The 18,869-nt window shown below is 41.3% G+C and overlaps 1 protein-coding gene across 1 annotated transcript in view; it reads left to right on the top strand.

The window, feature by feature from the left end:
- BCAS4 (breast carcinoma amplified sequence 4) overlaps positions 1-18,635 on the top strand; it is a 148,020-nt gene extending 129,385 nt beyond the window's left edge. The window contains exon 5 of the mRNA XM_069750883.1: positions 18,491-18,635. Coding sequence (XP_069606984.1) covers positions 18,491-18,496 — 6 coding nt within the window. The 3' untranslated portion in view covers positions 18,497-18,635. The remainder of the gene's footprint in view (positions 1-18,490) is intronic.
- Positions 18,636-18,869: the final 234 nt, after the last annotated feature.

The following is an 18,869-nucleotide window of genomic DNA, read 5'->3' on the forward strand; positions in this document are numbered from 1 at the left end:
TCAGAAAAATGACTTTTGGCCGTGCTCACACAACTGTGTGTGATGACAGAAACTCCAGAGAGTTTCTTTCATCACACACAGTGGAGTGAGCACGGCCAAGGTCTCTGCTGCTTCACACTGCAGTGCAATACTTACCAAATGCACTTCAGACCCGAGCCGGGGCATTGTCCCCGCCATCCCACATCTCTTTGGCCACCTCATTCCATAGGCGCCGCATCGTGACGTTGTTTGAGTGCAGTGGATTCCGGGTGTCCCACAATGGGACTCGCTCCTGGACCAGGGAGATGAGGAGGTCATTCTCAATTAGATCATCCTCCCATTGTGGAACCTAAAAATTTAATAAAGTCATTAAAGTTTGGTCAATTGACATAAGGAAAAGAAAGAAAAAAGATGCTGAGAAATGGCATGAATAGGAAAGTCAACATACAAAAGGATTCCAGAAGAAAAAAGTAAAGAAATACAAATGGAAAGAAAGGAAGATTCAAGAATATTACACTGAGGATACATAAAACAGCCTTGTATACGTACCCGCTGCCGTCTTTGAACCCGAACTTGACTCCGCTGCTCCTGCCCAGTCTCTGCCGCAGATGAAGAAGCGCTCTAAAAAAATAAAAAACAAAAATTGTCCAATGTGTGGATGTGACAGTGAATACTTACCAATCTGACGAGGCAAGTACTCACCTCACTGACATGCTCCACTTCCGACGGCCCAGGAAGAAACTCCTCATGAGAAGAAGATATTCTGATGCATGTAGAAAGAAAGAAATGCAAGAAATTAGGACATGTAGAGATAGAAAATGAAGGCAAAGGCTAGGATATACTCACATTGTTCAGTGTCTTGTTTTCCTCCAAGATGTAGCCTGTGTCTCGTCTGCTTCAGTGTCTGCTGAGTAGTGACCTGCAAATGTCCACTACCTCCCTTTATCACCTTCTATGTGGGGGGTGGCTTATCAGTGTCTAGACATGTTTTTTTCAATTGAAACGCATGCGTTCATGAACGCAACCAAACGCAAATGCTTGTGAACGCATGCGTTCATATAGACAGCAATACTTTTCTTGTCGCAAACCTTGCGCAATCGACCGCATGCGTTTTCAGGAGGCAAATTGACACCTCTAAAAACTACTACATGTTGCATTTCCGCGCCAAGCCTCAAACGACGAAACAACGCATGCGACGTCAAACGCGGCAAAACGCGAACAATTAAAAACGCATGCGTCCCTAATGTTAAATATAGGAATACACAACACATGCGGATATATGCGGTAGAAACGCTGCGGACACAATCGCAAATGTGAAACCAGCCTAAGTCATCTGGGTAATTTTGCAATGCATCCTGGGAACGGAAGATGGCGGCAGCTTCGCTGGATCCCAGGGGTGAGTATATAACTATTTTTTATTTTAATTATTTTTTTAACAGGGATATGGTACCCACACTGCTGTATACTACGTGGGCTATGTTAGATACCGCGTGGTTGCTATATACTACATAGGCAGTGTTATATACTATGTGGGCTGATATGCACTGCGTGGGCTGTGCTATATATTACGTGGCCACTGTTATATACTGCGTGGAAGAACCAACCACAACTTAAGCACGGACAGCCAAAAAAGTGTACCCACACAGAGAATTACTAAAAAATATAAGCCTTTATTTATGATGGCAATGGCACAATATTAAAAATAATAGTACGCGAGTATTACAGGACAATAAAAATTGTTTAAAAATATATAGGATATTAATAAGTGACCTCTGGAAAAATTATTAATGGATATAAATATATTTTGTCACATGTGGTTACAGCCCAAAAAATAAACAATATAGAAAAAATAATAATCGAAAAAAATATATATAAAAATGATATAAAGTGCGCTGCAGTAAAAAAACACAAAATATTAATACATTATTATTAAAAATAAGTGCAAAACAATATATGCACTCAAAATATGTGTGCAACCGCAAGAATTTGATAACAACAAAGTGCAAAAAGTGCTAAATAAATCACAATGGCAAGATCCCTGCAGGGCACAGAATATGTGCAACCACAAAGGGTTAATGGCACCAAAGTGCTGAAAAAAATATAACCTGACGAAGGACGAGCTTCCGAAACGCGCGTCGGGGTGCGCGATAACGGGACCCTGTGACCTCTGGAACATAGGTATATTGTGGAGTTACATTGTCTTTTGTGAGCTTGTGGCTTGCGCTTCATTTGCACTCTGCACATTGCACTTCTGTGGTGCCGCTTACTTACCTTATTGTGTTACCTTATTGTGGTACACTTTATGCCCCGTAGGTATCCTTATATTTTTCTCAGCACTTCTTGCACTTTGGTGCTATTAACCCTTTGTGGTTGCACATATTCTGTGCCCTGCAGGGATGTTGTCATTGTGATTTATTTAGCACTTTTTGCACTTTGTTGTTATCAAATTCTTGCGGTTGCACACATATTTTGAGTGCATATATTGTTTTGCACTTATTTTTAATAATAATGTATTAATATTTTTGTGTTTTTTTACTGCAGCGCACTTTATATCATTTTTATATATATTTTTTTCGATTATTATTTTTTCTATATTGTTTATTTTTTTGGCTGTAACCACATGTGACAAAATATATTTATATCCATTAATAATTTTTCCAGAGGTCACTTATTAATATCCTATATATTTTTAAACAATTTTTATTGTCCTGTAATACTCGCGTACTATTATTTTTAATATTGTGCCATTGCCACCATAAATAAAGGCTTTTATTTTTTAGTAATTCTCTGTGTGGGTACAATTTTTTGGCTGTCCGTGCTTAAGTTGTGGTTGGTTCTTCCTCCTTTTGTTTAGTCACTACTTTCTGCACAGTGCACCATTAGGGTTCTATTAATATTTATTGGTATATATATTTTATTGGATATTCTTGGTGCATTGTGTTGCATAAACATATATACTGCGTGGGCAGTGTTATATACTACGTGGCTGCTATATACTGCGTGGGCAGTCTTATATACTTCGTGGCTGCTATATACTGCGTGGGCTGTTATATAGTACGTAGCTGTGTTATATACTGCGTGGCCACTGTTATATATTGCGTGGCCTGTATTAACGCATTGGGTATTCTACAATATGTATGTATATAGCAGCCACATAGTATATAGCACAGGCCACGTAGTATTTGCTATATACTACATGGCTCCTATATACTACATGGCCTGTGCTATATACTATGTGCCTGCTATATACATACATAAATACATATTCTAGAATACCCGATGCGTTAGAATCGGGCCACCATCTAGTATATATATATATATATATATATAGATTCAAGATTATATATATATATATATACATATATATATATATGTATATATATATAATGTCTCTTCCCATTAGAACATCGTACATGTTCCCACTGAGGCTCCTTTTACACCTATTTTATGTCGTATTGTTTAATTTCAATAAAGACCTATTTTTGGACATTTGTGCTCGTTTTCGTCGGTGACCTATCTTTATTGAGTTGGAGTAATGAACTGTTAATGAAAACTGTCCATAACTGCTTATATATATATATTTATATATATATATATATATATATATATATATATATATATATTATATATCTATATATATCACTAGCTGAAGAGCCCAGCGCTGCCCAGGCATAGTAACTGTGGTTAGTTATAAATTATAATGGTTATATTGCACATAAAGCACAGCTTTTCTCCTTAATAGTCGCCTCCTCTGGCAGCACCTCACACTCCTCTTCCATATACAATTGGAAACACTTGATCCCGAGAGAAATTGCACGAATTGCAATAAAGCGTATCGTATACACATGTCTGCATTTGAGGATGTGATTTTCCTCACCAACTCTTGTCATGATCCTATAGGCATTCCCTGAAGGGTTGCCTGTTGCAGGATTTGTCTGAGGTATTCCAAAGTGATAGCCATCCTGTTCCTGCCAAAAGATACCGTATATACTCGAGTATAAGCCGAGTCCCCCTCTCGGCTTATACTCGAGTCATACCCAGGGGTCGGGGAGGGGGAGCGGGGGCTGTCTAATTATACTCACCTGCTCCTGGCGCGGTCCCTGGCTGCCCAGCGCTGCAGCTTCTTCCTGTACTGAGCGGTCACATGGTACCGCTCATTACAGTAATGAATATGCGGCTCCACCTCCCATAGGGGTGGAGCCGCATATTCATTACTGTAATGAGCGGTAACGGTGACCGCTCAATACAGGAAGCTGCAGCGCCGGGGAAGCAGGGACTGCACCGCGCCAGGAGCAGGTAAGTATAACGGGGAGGGGGAGTGCTGCGCGATATTCACCTGCTCCTCGTTCCTGCGCCGCTCTGTCTTTAGCGTCTTTTGCTGTGACGCTCAGGTCAGAGGGTGCGATGACGTGGTAAGTGCGCACCCTCTGCCTGAAAGTCAGTGCAAAATATGCTGAAGATGGAGTGGCATCGGAACGAAGACAGGTGAATATTGAAAGTTCCGGGGGCCTGAGCGACGGAGAGGTGATTTTTTTTTTTATCGCAGCAACAGCAAATGGGGCAAGTGTCTGTATGGAGCATCTTATGGGGCCATAACGTTTGTGCAGCATTATATGGGGCAAGTGTCTGTATGGAGCATCTTATGGGGCGATAACGTTTGTGCAGCACTATATGGGGCAAGTGCCTGTATGGGGCCATAATGAACGTTTGTGCAGCACTATATGGGGCAAGTGTCTGTATGGAGCATCTTATGGGGCCATAATAAACGTTTGTGCAGTACTATATGGGGCAAGTGTCTGTATGGGGCCATAAGCAACGTTTGTGGGGCATTATATGGGGCAAGTGTCTGTATGGAGCAATAATCAAGGTTTGTGCAGCACTATATGGGGCAAATATCTTTTATCGAGCATCTTATGGAGCAATAATCAACATCTGTGCAGCATTATATTGGGCAAATGTGTCTATGGGGCCATTATTAACCTTTATGCAGGATTATATGGGGCATATTTTAATATGGAGCATCTTGTGGGGCCAATATAAACTTTATGGAGCATTATATGGGGCTCCTGATTCAATATGGATATTCAAAAACACTTAACCTACTGATGTCTCAATTAATCTTACTTTTATTGGTATCAATTTTTTTTTTTACATTTACCGATAGCTGCTGCATTTCCCACCCAAGGCTTATACTCGAGTCATCAAGTTTTCCCAGTTTTTGTGGCAAAATTAGGGGGTGGGGGATTAGCTTATACTCGAGTATATACAGTAATTGGATATTGCAGTGCATCATAGGACCTGCGAGTTTCTGCCACCCGTTGCAAACCATTGTTGCTTTTCTGAAGCACAGTATCACGGCTGTGAAACTCCTTATCCAAAATCAAAATAGCTACCTCATCAAATGTGGGGGCATTGAAACACCGCTGATGCTCACCTTGTGGCATTTTGTCAGCTGGTTACAACTTTTTAATCATCACTTGGCATGCATTCAAGTGCAGTCTTGAAAAGTTGAACATATGGTAAAGGGGGAGTCACACATAACGATATCGTTGCAACGTCACGCTTTTGGTGACGTAGCAACTATCCCGCTAACGATCTCATTATGTGTGACAGCGACCAACGATCAGGCCCCTGCTGGGAGGTTGTCGCTGATCACCCGCGGTCATCGCTGGTTCGGCATGTGTGACGCCGATCCAGCGATGTGTTCACTTGTAACCAGGGTAAATATCGGGTTACTAAGCGCAGGGCCGCGCTTAGCAACCTGATATTTACCCTGGTTACCATTGTAAAAGTAAAAAAAAAAAAAACAGCACATACTCAAATTCTGATGTCTGTCACATCCCCCGGCGTCCACAGGATTAAAACTGCTTTCGGCAGTGTCAGCGCCGGCAGTAACAGCGGTGACGCCACCGCTGTGCTCTGCTTTACGGCCGGTGCTGACACAGTGCAGGGAGCTCTCGGCCGGAGTGCGTGCATTAGCAGCGCTCTTGCCGAAAGCAGTTTTAACCCTGTGGACGCCGGCGGGGGATGTGACAGACATCAGAATGTGAGTATGTAGTGTTTTTTTTTTTTACTCTTACAATGGTAACCAGGGTAAATATCGGGTTAATAAGCGCGGCCCTGCACTTAGTAACCCGATGTTTACCCTGGTTACCCGGGTGCTGCAGAGGGACTTCGGTATCGTTGAAGACAGTTTCAATGATGCCGAAGTTGTTCCCCTATGTGACAGCTCCCCAGCGACCACACGACTTACCAACTATCACGGCCAGGTCGTATCGCTGGTCGTGATCGTTGGTAAGTCGTTTAGTGTGACTAAAGCTTAAGTGAAGGAACTGCTGCAAGTTAGTGACAATATTAAGGTGTTTGGAATTAAAGAACATCTCCGCTGAGCCTCTGCTCCTCCATTTTCCATGAAGTAGAGTTGAAGAATTTGAGGTTCTTTTCCTTGTAATGGAAGCAGTGAGCCAATTGAGTGGTAAATCTGTCCTTGAACTGTGAACGTGGGCATAAATCCAGTTGAAAAAACATCTTTTTGCACCAAATGATGTCATTTGGAAGCAGTAGTTGTACTTCATTATGGGGCTATGTGTAGTGGGCTTAGCTTGATACATACACGCACTCAGATATATATCTATCCAAAAGTATGCGAAGAGAAAATTATTTATTTTGATTTATATATAAAATTATATTTACTAACACAAGCATAACATTGACAATTACATGTTATTCTGAACAATAATGCGAAAGCCCTTAAATTTTATCAACGCAGGTGCTCAAACTGTTTTCCATCACAATTTGCACAGCTTTGAAGTCTGCCTCTTACGCTTCGACCAACATTTTTACACAAGTCTCACAAGACACTTTTTGGTTTTCGACTATAAACTTTGTCCTTGAGTACTCTCCAAAAGAAAAAAAAATCCATTGGGGCCAAGTCTGGTGAACGTGGCGGCCAATCAAGTGGGCCTCTTCGGCCAAATCCATTTATTAGGAAATGTTTCATCAAGATACTCGCGAACTTCTCTTGCATAATGTGGAGGGGCCCCATCTTGTTGGTAACAAAGGTCATTTGAATTAGGCGGATGCTGTAACTGGGGAACAACTTGACTCATTAGAATTTCGAGGTACTTATCTCCTGTGATAAAAATGGTCCAAAAACACCAAAACTTGAAATACCACCCCCAAACATTGACACCAGGCTCATTTAGTTGTTGCTCTAATGTTAAATGCATGTTCTTATTATACCAGTAAATACAATTATGTCTGTTAATATGGCCAGATAATTTGAAAGAAGCTTCATCATTTCACATAATGTTATCTAGATTTTCTTCAATTTCGTTAAGCATAATCTCACTGAATTGCAGCCGCCTGTCTGGATCATCCTCCAATAAACCATGAATTAGACGTGGACGATAAGCTTTCAGGATTCACATGATGAAAGCCCAATTCTAAAGAGACTCTTCTGGTGGACTTTTTTGGACTCTGAACAAATGTTTCAGCAGCAAGTTGTTTATTATTTTCTGTACAGGCTGTTTTGGGTCGACCAGTTTTTGGAGCATTAAGGATTGAGCCAGTGGCATCGAATTTGTCACAAATGCGGTAAATGGTTTCTCTCTTTGGGGCTTGAGCACCAAATGATTCAACCCAAGTTGCTCTGTTTCAGCATTTTCAGATTTCAAATACACTTTTAAAATCCATTTTCTTTGCTCTGCATTTAAATTTTTTGCCATTATGGGTTATCTGAATTATCTGAAAAGAAAACAGATTTTGGGGAGATTTATCTGTGAAAACTGGATCTGTGAAACTGACTCAGTTGCCCTTAGCAACCAATCAGATTCCACCTGTCATTTTCCAAAGAGTCTGTGAAGAATGAAAAGTGGAACCTGATTGGTTACTAAGGGCAACTGAGTGAGTTTCACTTTACACCATGTTTGATAAATCTCCCCCTTCATAACCCTATTACACATACTGTCCACCTACTTTTGGACCACCCTGTATATATATCAGAGGGCAACTATATGTTGATTAACCTCCAAAATCTTATAGAAATTCTTACCAGGAGAGAGCTGTTCTAACCATAAAAAGACCGACTCCACATTAATTCGTATGGATTTCAAACGGTAGATATACTATATCTCAACTTTAGCAAAGCATTCAATACAGTATCTCCTATCCTTATTGAAAAAATTACCAAGTATGGGATTGACAAGACCACTGTTAGGTGAATTCAAAACTGGCTCAGTGATCGTACTCAAAGAGTGGTTATAAATGGTTGCACATCCAATTGGAATAGTGTTTCAAGTGTGATATCACAAGGCTCTGTCCTGGCCTCAGTGTTCTGCAACATTTTTAAGCAACAGCACATGTGAAAGAGACTTGGGTATACGAATAGATCACAGACTGCACATGATTCAACAGTGTGATGCAGCAGCAAAAAAAAGAGGCAGTTTGTTCTAGGATGTATTAAGAGAAGCATAGAGTCTAGATCTCATGACATAAATATCCCCCTCTACTCCTCCTTGCTTGGATCCCATCTGGAATACTGTGCCCAGTTCTGGGCACATAAAAAAAAAAAAAGACATTGATAAACTGAAGCAAATTAAAAGAAAAGCGACCAGGATGGTGAGCAGACGGCAAAGTATGTCCTACGAGGAACAGTTAACCCCTTTACCCTAAGGGTGGTTTGCACGTTATGGACCGGGCAAATTTTTACAGTTCTGACCACTGTCCCTTTGTGAGGTTATAACTCTGGAACGCTTCAAGAGATCCCGGTGATTCTGACATTGTTTTCTCGTGACATATTGTACTTCATGATAGTGGTAAAATTTCTTTGATATTACCTGCGTTTATTTGTAAAAAAAAACGGAAATTTGGCGAAAATGTCGCAATTTTCCAACTTTGAATTTTTATGCAATTAAATCACAGAGATATGTCACACAAAATACTTAATAAGTAACATTTCCCACATGTCTACTTTACATCAGCACAATTTTGGAACCAAAATTTTTTTTTGTTAGGGAGTTATAAGGGTTAAGTTGACCAGCAATTTCTCATTTTTACAACACCATTTTATTTTAGTAACCACCTCTTATTTGAAGTCATTTTGAGGGGTCTATATGATAGAAAATACCCAACTGTGACACCATTCTAAAAACTGCACCCCTCAAGGTTCTCAAAATCACATTCAAGAAGTTTATTAACCCTTCAGGTGTTTCACAGGAATTTTTGGAATGTTTAAATAAAAATTAACATTTAACTTTTTTTCAGAAAAAATTTACTTCATATCCAATTTGTTTTATTTTACCAAGGGTTACAGGAGAAAATGGACCCCAAACGTTGTTGTACAATTTGTCCTGAGTACGCCGATACCCCATATGTGGGGGTTAACCACAGTTTGGGCGCATGGCAGAGCTCGGAAGGGAAGGAGCGCCATTTGACTTTTCAATGCAAAATTGACTGGAATTGAGATGGGACGCCATGTTGCGTTTGGAGAGCCACTGATGTGCCTAAATATTGAAACCCCCCACAAGTGACACCATTTTGGAAAGTAGACCCCCTAAGGAACTTATCTAGAGGTGTGGTGAGCACTTTGACCCACCAAGTGCTTCACAGAAGTTTATAATGCAGAACCGTAAAAATAAAAAAAAATCATTTTTTTTTTTCAAAAAAAACTTATCTTTTCGCCCCCAATTTTTTATTTTCCCAATGGTAAGAGAAGAAATTGGAACAAAAAAGTTGTTGTACAATTTTTCCTGAGTACGCTGATACCCCATATGTGGGGGTAAACCACTGTTTGGGCGCATGGGAGAGCTCGGAAGGGAAGGAGCGCCGTTTGACTTTTCAATGCAAAATTGACAGGAATTGAGATGGGACGCCATGTTGCGTTTGGAGAGCCATTGATGTGCCTAAACATTGAAACCCCCCACAAGTGACACCATTTTGAAAAGTAGACCCCCTAAGGAACTTATCTAGATGTGTGGTGAGCACTTTGACCCACCAAGAGCTTCACAGAAGTTTAGAACGCAGAGCCGTAAAAATAAAACAGCCCCCCCAGTTTTGTATTTTCTTGAGGGTAACAGGAGAAATTGGACCCCAAAAGTTGTTGTGCAATTTGTCCTGAGTGCGCTGATACCCTATATGTGGGGGGGGGGGGGGGAGGTGGGGGACCAGCGTTTGGGCGCATGGGAGGGCTCGGAAGGGAAGGAGCGCCATTTGGAATACAGACTTAGATGGAATGGTCTGCAGGCGTCACATTGTGTTTGCAGAGCCCCTAATGTACCTAAACAGTAGAAACCCCCCACAAGTGACCCCATATTGGAAACTAGACCCCCCAAGAACCTTATCTAGATGTGTTGTGAGAACTTTGAGCCCAAGTATTTCACTACATTTTATAACGCAGAGCCGTGAAAATAAAAAAAAATTTCCCCTCAAAATTATTTTTAGCCCCCAGTTTTGTATTTTCTCGAGGGTAAAAGGAGAAATTGGACCCCAAAAGTTGTTGTCCAATTTGTCCTGAGTGCGTTGATACCCCATATGTGGGGGGAACCACCGTTTGGGCACATGGGAGGGCTCGGAAGGGTAGGAGCGCCATTTGGAATGCAAACTTAGATGGAATGGTCTGCAGGCGTCACATTGCGTTTGCAGAGCCCCTAATATACCTAAACAGTAGAAACCCCCCACAAATGACCCCATATTGGAAACTAGACCACCCCCACGAACTTATCTAGATGTGTTGTGAGAACTTTGAGCCCCCAAGTGTTTCACTACAGTTTATAACGCAGAGCCGTGAAAATAAAAAAATCTTTTTTTCCCCACAAAAATTATTTTTTAGCCCCCAGTTTTGTATTTTCCCAAGGGTAACAGGAGAAATTGGACCCCAAAAGTTGTTGTCCAATTTGTCCTGAGTACGCAGATACCCCATATGTTGGAGTAAACTCCTGTTTGGGCACACAGGAGAGCTCGGAAGGGAAGGAGCACTGTTTTACTTTTTCAACGCAGAATTGGCTGGAATTGAGATCGGACGCCATGTCACGTTTGGAGAGCCCCTGATGTGTCTAAACAGTGGAAACCCCCCCAATTATAACTGAAACCCTAACCCTAATTCCAACGGTAACCCTAACCACACCCCTAACCCTAACCCTATTCCCAACCGCAAATGTAATCCAAACCCTAACTTTAGCCCCAACCCTAACTGTACCTCCTGACGAAGCTGCTGAGCCAACGAAACGCGCGTCGAGGTGTCAGTGTGACCGCTATCCTTTGCTGATATGGCCGCAGGTAATGCATCTACTTTATTATAATATACCTGTCTGATGGTTATCCACCTTTGGGGATATAGGTTGGCCTATATGAAGGTGTTGTTAACATGCTAGTTCAGCTTATATTTACCTTCATACTTACCTCTATTACTTATGGGCTATAACCCACCTAGTTAATATATTGATATGCTCTATCAGGTTGTACCTCTAGCAGCGGCTATATAAGTCCACTTATTACAGACTATTATGATATTGCGTTCTTTTTATACATGTGGATTTACGGCATTAGGTCACTCTCTGTATTCTGTCTCTGTTTGCTCATTCTAGTTGAGTCCATGTGCAGTAGTGGGTTCACCACTGCTGCTTATTATACTTACTGATATTTGTTATGTAATATAGTCATTATTTATGTATTGATATCTATGGAAATATTCCTGTTTCATGTATTAATAAAGAGCTATATTTTATATAATTGGATCGTGTTGTGGCTTCACTGCCTCAGTTGGTTATATATCGCCTTGTGTGAAGAGGATCAGAGTTAGCTGTTATAGAGGAACTCTTTTTTGTGGTCCAACCCTAACTGTAGCCTTAACCCTAGCCCCAACCCTAGCTCTAACCCTAATGGGAAAATGGAAATACTTTTTTTTAATTTTTCCCTAACTAAGGGGGTGATGAAGGGGGGTTTGATTTACTTTTATAGTGGGGTTTTTAGCGGATTTTTATGATTGGCAGCCGTCACACACTGAAAGATGCTTTTTATTGCAAAAAATATTTTTTGCGTTACCACATTTTGAGAGCTATAATTTTTCCATATTTGAGTCCACAGAGTCATGTGAGGTCTTGTTTTTTGCGGGACGAGTTGACGTTTTTATTGGTAACATTTTCGGGCACGTGACATTTTTTGATCGCTTTTTATTCCGATTTTTGTGAGGCAGAATGACCAAAAACCAGCTATTCATGAATTTCTTTTGGGGGAGGCGTTTATACCGTTCCGCGCTTGGTAAAATTGATAAAGCAGTTTTATTCTTCGGGTCAGTACGATTACAGCGACACCTCATTTATATCTTTTTTTTATGTTTTGGCGCTTTTATACGATAAAAACTAATTTATAGAAAAAATAATTATTTTTGCATTGCTTTATTCTGAGGACTATAACTTTTTTAATTTTTGCTGATGTTGCTGTATGGCGGCTCGTTTTTTGCGGGACAAGATGACGCTTTCAGTGGTACCATGGTTATTTATATCTGTCTTTTTGATCGCGTGTTATTCCACTTTTTGTTCGGCGGTATGATAAAGTGTTGTTTTTTGCCTCTTTTTTTCTTACGGTGTTTACTGAAGGGGTTAACTAGTGGGACAGCTTTATAGGTCGGGTTGTTACGGACGCGGCAATACTAAATATGTGTACTTTTATTGTTTTTTTTTATTTAGATAAAGAAATGTATTTATGGGAATTTTTTTTTTTTTTACACACTTAGTAAAAAAGTTAAAAAAAATTTTTCCTTGTCCCAGGGGGGGGACAATACAGATCGGTGATCTGACAGTTTGCACAGCACTCTGTCAGATCACCGATCTGTCAAAGAGCGCTGCAGCGTTACCAAGTGCCTGCTCTGAGGAAGGTAGGAGACCCTCGCAGCAACGCGATCACATCGCGTTACTGCGGGGGTCTCAGGGAAGCCCGCAGGGAGCCCCCTCCCTGCATGATGCTTCCCTGCACCGCCGGCACATCGCGATCATGTTTGATCGCGGTGTGCCGGGGGGTTAATGTGCCGGGGGCGGTCCGTGACCGCTCCTGGCACATAGTGCCGGATGTCAGCTGCGATAAGCAGCTGAAACCCGGCCGCGTTCCCCCCGTGAGCGCGGCCGATCGCGCTGGACGTACTATTCCGTCCTTGGGAAGTAGGGCCCACCCCACATGGACGGAATAGTACGTCTAATGGCAGAAAGGGGTTAAAGGATCTGGGAATGTTTAGCTGGCAAAAGAGAAGGCCAAGAGGAGACTTAATATCGGTCTACAACTATCTGATAGGGATGACAGTGTAGAGGGATCATCCTGATTCTCATTTGCACATGGAAACAAGAAGCAATGGAATGAAACTGAAAGGGAAAAAGTTTTTTTTTCTAATATCTAATCTGTATCTTTTGACAGTGAGGGTGATCAATGAATGGAACAGGCTGCCACTAGAGGTGGCGAGTTCTCCTTCAATGGAAGTCTACAAACAGAGGATAGACATCTGTCTGAGATGGTTTAGTGAATCCTGCATTGAGCAAAGGGTTGGACACGATGACCCAGGAGGTCCCTTCCAACTCTAACCTCCTATGATTCTATGTCTTAACATCTCTTGTTGGATTAATGTATAGGCATCTCAATACTTTTATAACATTTCCATGGAACTTGATCTTTTACTCTGTCGTGCAGATTGTAAGCATCTTGGGCAGCATTTTGGATAGATGCAGTACAATATGAAAATTTTGAAAGCACAGAAGCTCCCAAGGGGAAGTTATAGGCCATGTGCACACATTGTGGATTTTGATGCGTTTCCGCAGCATTTTTGGACGTCCGGAATTGCATCAAATCCGCAGTGTAGTACTGTAAGGCTATGTGCACACGTTGCGAATGAGTGCGTGGAATTTTTCGCACCGTTTTTGCAAAACCCGCAGATTAACAGCAGATTTTCCATGGAATTCCTGCGGGTTTTGTGTGGATTTCACCTGCATTTTACCTCCTGCGGATTCCTATTGAGCAGGTGTAAAACACTGCAGAATCCGCACAAAGAATTGACATGCTGCAGAAAATACAATGCAGCTTTTCCACACCATGGGCACAACGGATTTGGTTTGCCATAGGTTTACATGTAAGTCTGATGGAAAACTGCTGCGGATCAAAAGCCGCACGGTGTGCACATAGCCTAACAATGATAGTCAATGGGAATTTGAGAATTGCTGCGCACATCCTGCTGAAAAATCAGCGCAGATTCGCTGTGTTGTTTTTCTGCAGCATGTCAATTCTTTGTGCGGAAACGCAGCATTTCTGCACCCATTGACTATGGCAAATCTGCACACCAAAAAAACACGACAATCCAAAAGAATTCCACATTATATCCACAAGCATTTAGGCCTGCGTTTTCTGCCAAGAGATGCAGATTCTGTGCAGAAAATTCCGCAGGCCAATCCACAACGTGTGCACATACCCTTAGGGCAATTTTAATATTAGTTTTTTTTTGTTCCTGCCTGGGTGTTAGGAATCATGTACACCCAGCATAAATGTGCGTGCATGTATAAGGGGTGTTGTAGCTGACAGTTAATAAAGGTGTGTGGAAACCTTTAGGCTGTGTTCACAGATTGCATTTTTTTATGATAACCTTAAGCTGTGTTTTACAGTACCTGCAAAAGCTTTGAGACTTCGGAAATCTCATGCACACATTGCAGTTTTCAATTCTGTCAGGAAAAAAAACAGCATTTTTTGAAAACTGCAGCATGTCACTTTCACAGAAAGCAGTTAGGGTATGTGCACACGATGCAGATTTTGCTGCGGATCCGCAGCAGTTTCCCGTGAGATTACAGTACAATGTAAACCTATGGGAAATGAAATCCGCAGTGCACATGCTGCAGAAAAAAACGTGCGGAAACGCAGCGGATTATTTTCCGTAGCATGTCAATTCTTTGTGCGGAATCCGCAGCGGTTTTACACCTGCTCCAATAGCAAGCTGCAGATGTAAAACCGCAGCGGAATCCGCAGTAAAAACCGCAGCGGTTTTCCAATGCGGATTTATCAAATCCGCTGCGGAAAAATCCGCAGAGGATCTTTCTACATGTGCACATAGCCTTAGTGCAAAAATGCAGGTAGCAGGTTTTGCGGCCTTTTTAGTGGGGAAAAAAAAGCAGTATGTGAAACCCATTTCGTTTAGTGATTTTTCCCAAGTTTAATATCTTGGTCTCCTCACTTGAGAGTGGTAGTTAGGACTAGTAGTTTAATTAAACTAGTGATAAGTGTAAAGTAAACACTATAAAAGTAGGAGGAAAAAGACAGGGCAATAGAGCTTTATCCAAGGCAGATAAAGTGTTTAAATAAGGTTATACTAATCTGATTTAGCTGTGTATACACAACATTTCAATCACTTCTACATCCAGCTGCTGCAGGTCCAAACGGGTCATCAGACCGGGAACACACAAAGAGGATTTGCAGATATGTGCTGCTGGTATCACATACAATAAGGCTGTGTGCACACGTTGCGGATTTTGCTGCGGAACTGCAGCAGTTTTCCATGCATTGTGCAGTACCAAGGCGTTTTGCCTGCGGATTTTTAGGAATCTGCATGGAAAAATACACAGCAGATTCTGCAATGTGTGCACATAGCCTAAATCCAAACGGAAAGTACATGCGTTTTTTTATATTAGTCAGCGCATTTTGAAGTACCACAGACTTCTTTATCTTTTCTTGTCCGGATGAAAAAGTCTGTGGTACTTAAAATGCGCTGACTAAAAAAAAACAATGTACTTTCAGTTTGGATTTATTATATGTGATATCAGCAGCACAGGTTATGCTCATCTGTGCAGTAAATACTGGCTGACCAAGGTGTGAAATTGAACAATGCTCGATCAACTCCAGGGCAAACCAAAGTTTGAAAGTAAAGTGTCCTACAAAGTCAATGCTCTGCCAATGTCTTAAACTATTCCCCACCAAGTCACCTCCCCCCGCTGTTTCATATGTAATTATGTTTTTTTTTTTTTTTTAATGAACTCATGTGACTTGTTTAGAAGTCATTTTTTTCAGACATCTTTTTCCACTAAGTAATTTGATTAAATTACCAATTTCCCCCAAAATTTTATGGTTTCACATGTTTTACATCGGTGACCTGTGTTCATGCTTTTGTGGTGCAAACAAAGCTGAACTTTGAGATCCTGAAAAACGCAGCAAGTGTTTTTTGTAAGCAGATTCTTTATACTGCCAAAAGAACAAGTTTTGTCTGCAGAAAAAAAAGCAAAAACTCAACATGTGAACATAGACTTAGTGTAATGGGAATAAATAAGGAAATCGCACATAATGTAATTCGCCAAAAGGTGGCATTTCTCAATGCCAAGCTGAGGCAGAAATTAATAATCAGATCAAAAGTGGTGCACTCATCTAATTAGGTGGTGCTCGAAGGAAAAAAAGACTAAGATATAAGGAGAATAACCTTCGGCACTCAACAAGTCCACAATTTTTCACTCTCTTAAAGGATAGATTTATTAGTAGACAGCCGGCAAAAATTGACAAAGTTCCAACTTTTCGGCATTATCTGCCTTTTTCAAGGAAAGTCTGTATAAGATTAATAATGCACCTAATACGTCATCTGCCAATATGGCATAGGGGAAAGAAGCGTTGCTGCAATAGATGAAGTTCCGGCATGCGTCCCGTGGCTCAATTTGAGATGATCATCGGAGTATGCCGAAACGTTGGAACTTTGATGTCTTAATTTTTGCCGGCTGTCTACTAATAAATCTATCCTTTTTGAGAGTAAAAAATTGTGGACTTGAATGCCGAAGGTTATTCTCCTTATATCTGAGGCAGAAATTAAAACATGATCTCAAACGTCACAGAGAAAACCAAACAAACCCCATACAACGTTTACATAAAATCTAAAGACTGGTGGTAATTAATAGACAAGGCCCAAATTATAAATAGCAAACTCTTACACAGGGCTGCTAGGAGATGTATATGGCTGCCAACCCGTGTAAAATAATTTATTGTAAACCAGATTGTCAGCAGTTATGATAAATCGGTTTCTCTCATCAGGGTGCCCTGTTCTTTAGTGATATTTGTACGAGTGACTCCACATACACTTTACTCCATCCTGCAAGAGATTGTTCTGTAGCAGCAGAATCTCATATTGTAGCTCAGATCCTACAAGCAATAGGACAGAAATCTAGGACATTCATGATGCAAGTACTATCTGTGATGTCCAGGCTGGCTCATGCGCTCCTGATCCAAACTTTGTCCCATGAGCATATATGATGTGTTTGGGACAGAATATCAGTGGCCAATGTTCTGGGACCGTGAATGTTTTCCAAGTTTCCTTATGCCATGAACCACTTCTGCAGCACCCGTGCCATGTATAAGAAAGTGTCCCCGACGCTAATGCCAGGAGTGATCCTGTAGTCCTATATCATACTGCATAAACCTTTAATCAGCGTAGCACCGCATGTTCCTAGATGACATTCTATATAGAAGGATGCAGCAAATAACACTGACCTCTGCTGAGCATCCTCACTAATACAAGCTGATTAGTCTTTCTATAGGTTTTCTGTAAGACATACGCATATTAAAAGCTGTAGGTCACAGAGACACCACTAAGGACAATACTGCAGATACTAATGGGACAAGATAGATCAAGAACAAATGTAAGGGTACCGTCACACAGTGCTATTTTGATCGCTACGACGGTACGATTCGTGACGTTCCAGCGATATCGCTACGCAGCAGCGATCAGGGATCCTGCTGAGAATCGTACGTCGTAGCAGATTGTTTGGAACATTCTTTCGTCGCTGGATCTCCCGCTGTCATTGCTAGATCGGTGTGTGTGACACCGATCTAGCGATGCGATCTAGAGATGCGTTCGCTTGTAAGAAGGGTAAACATCGGGTTACTAAGCGCAGGGCCGCGCTTAGTAACCCGATGTTTACCCTGGTTACCAGCGTAAATGTAAAAAAAAAAAAAACAGTACATACTTACATTCCGGTGTCTGTCCCTTGCCGTCTGCTTCCTGCACTCACTGACTGCCGGCCGTAAAGTGAAAGCAGAGCTCAGCGGTGACGTCACCGCTGTGCTGTGCTTTCACTTTACGGCCGGCAGTCAGAGTGCGGGAAGCAGACGGCAAGGGACAGACACCGGAATGTAAGTATGTACTGTTTTTTTTTTTTTTTTTACATTTACGCTGGTAACCAGGGTAAACATCGGGTTACTAAGCGCGGTCCTGCGCTTAGTAACCCGATGTTTACCCTGGTTACCCGGGGACTTCGGCATCGTTGGTCGCTGGAGAGCTGTCTGTGTGACAGCTCTCCAGCGACCACACTACGACTTACCAACGATCACGGCCATGTTGTATCGCTGGTCGTGATCGTTGGTAAATCGTATAGTGTGACGGTACCCTAATTGTCCCAAAAGTACGCCAACACTAAGGATATGCTAACATCGCTTTTTTTATGCAAAAAGACACAGCATTTTACTGTACCAATGTAAATAAGATTTCTGAAATCTGCAACCTATTTTTTCCTTAAAGATTTGAAGCAGTTTCCCATCTGCAGCATGACAAGTGACGCAAGCAAATTTTCACTCCAAGTACTGTCCATGGATAAAACAGACAGCATCCGGACCAATGCTATTCAATGGGGCAGGGCAGAAGAGCGATTTTTTTTTTTTTTTTTTAAAGCTGGGCATGAAGAAAAAAAAAATTGCATCATGCACACATTTCTTTCCATTAAAGTGTATGGGTGTTTGTAGAGGGAATAATAAAAACAAACACAGGAGCCAAAGTCTAGCCTCCGATTATTACGGATGCATTGCAATTCTGTAACAGTGAACTGAAAATGGTCATGCATATTATAGCATTAATAAAAAAAATATAAAAAAAAGATTGTGGACAGATGACAAGTGATAAA

The sequence above is a fragment of the Ranitomeya imitator genome, chromosome 2 (assembly GCF_032444005.1).
Source record: "Ranitomeya imitator isolate aRanImi1 chromosome 2, aRanImi1.pri, whole genome shotgun sequence".
Lineage (NCBI taxonomy): Eukaryota > Metazoa > Chordata > Amphibia > Anura > Dendrobatidae > Ranitomeya > Ranitomeya imitator.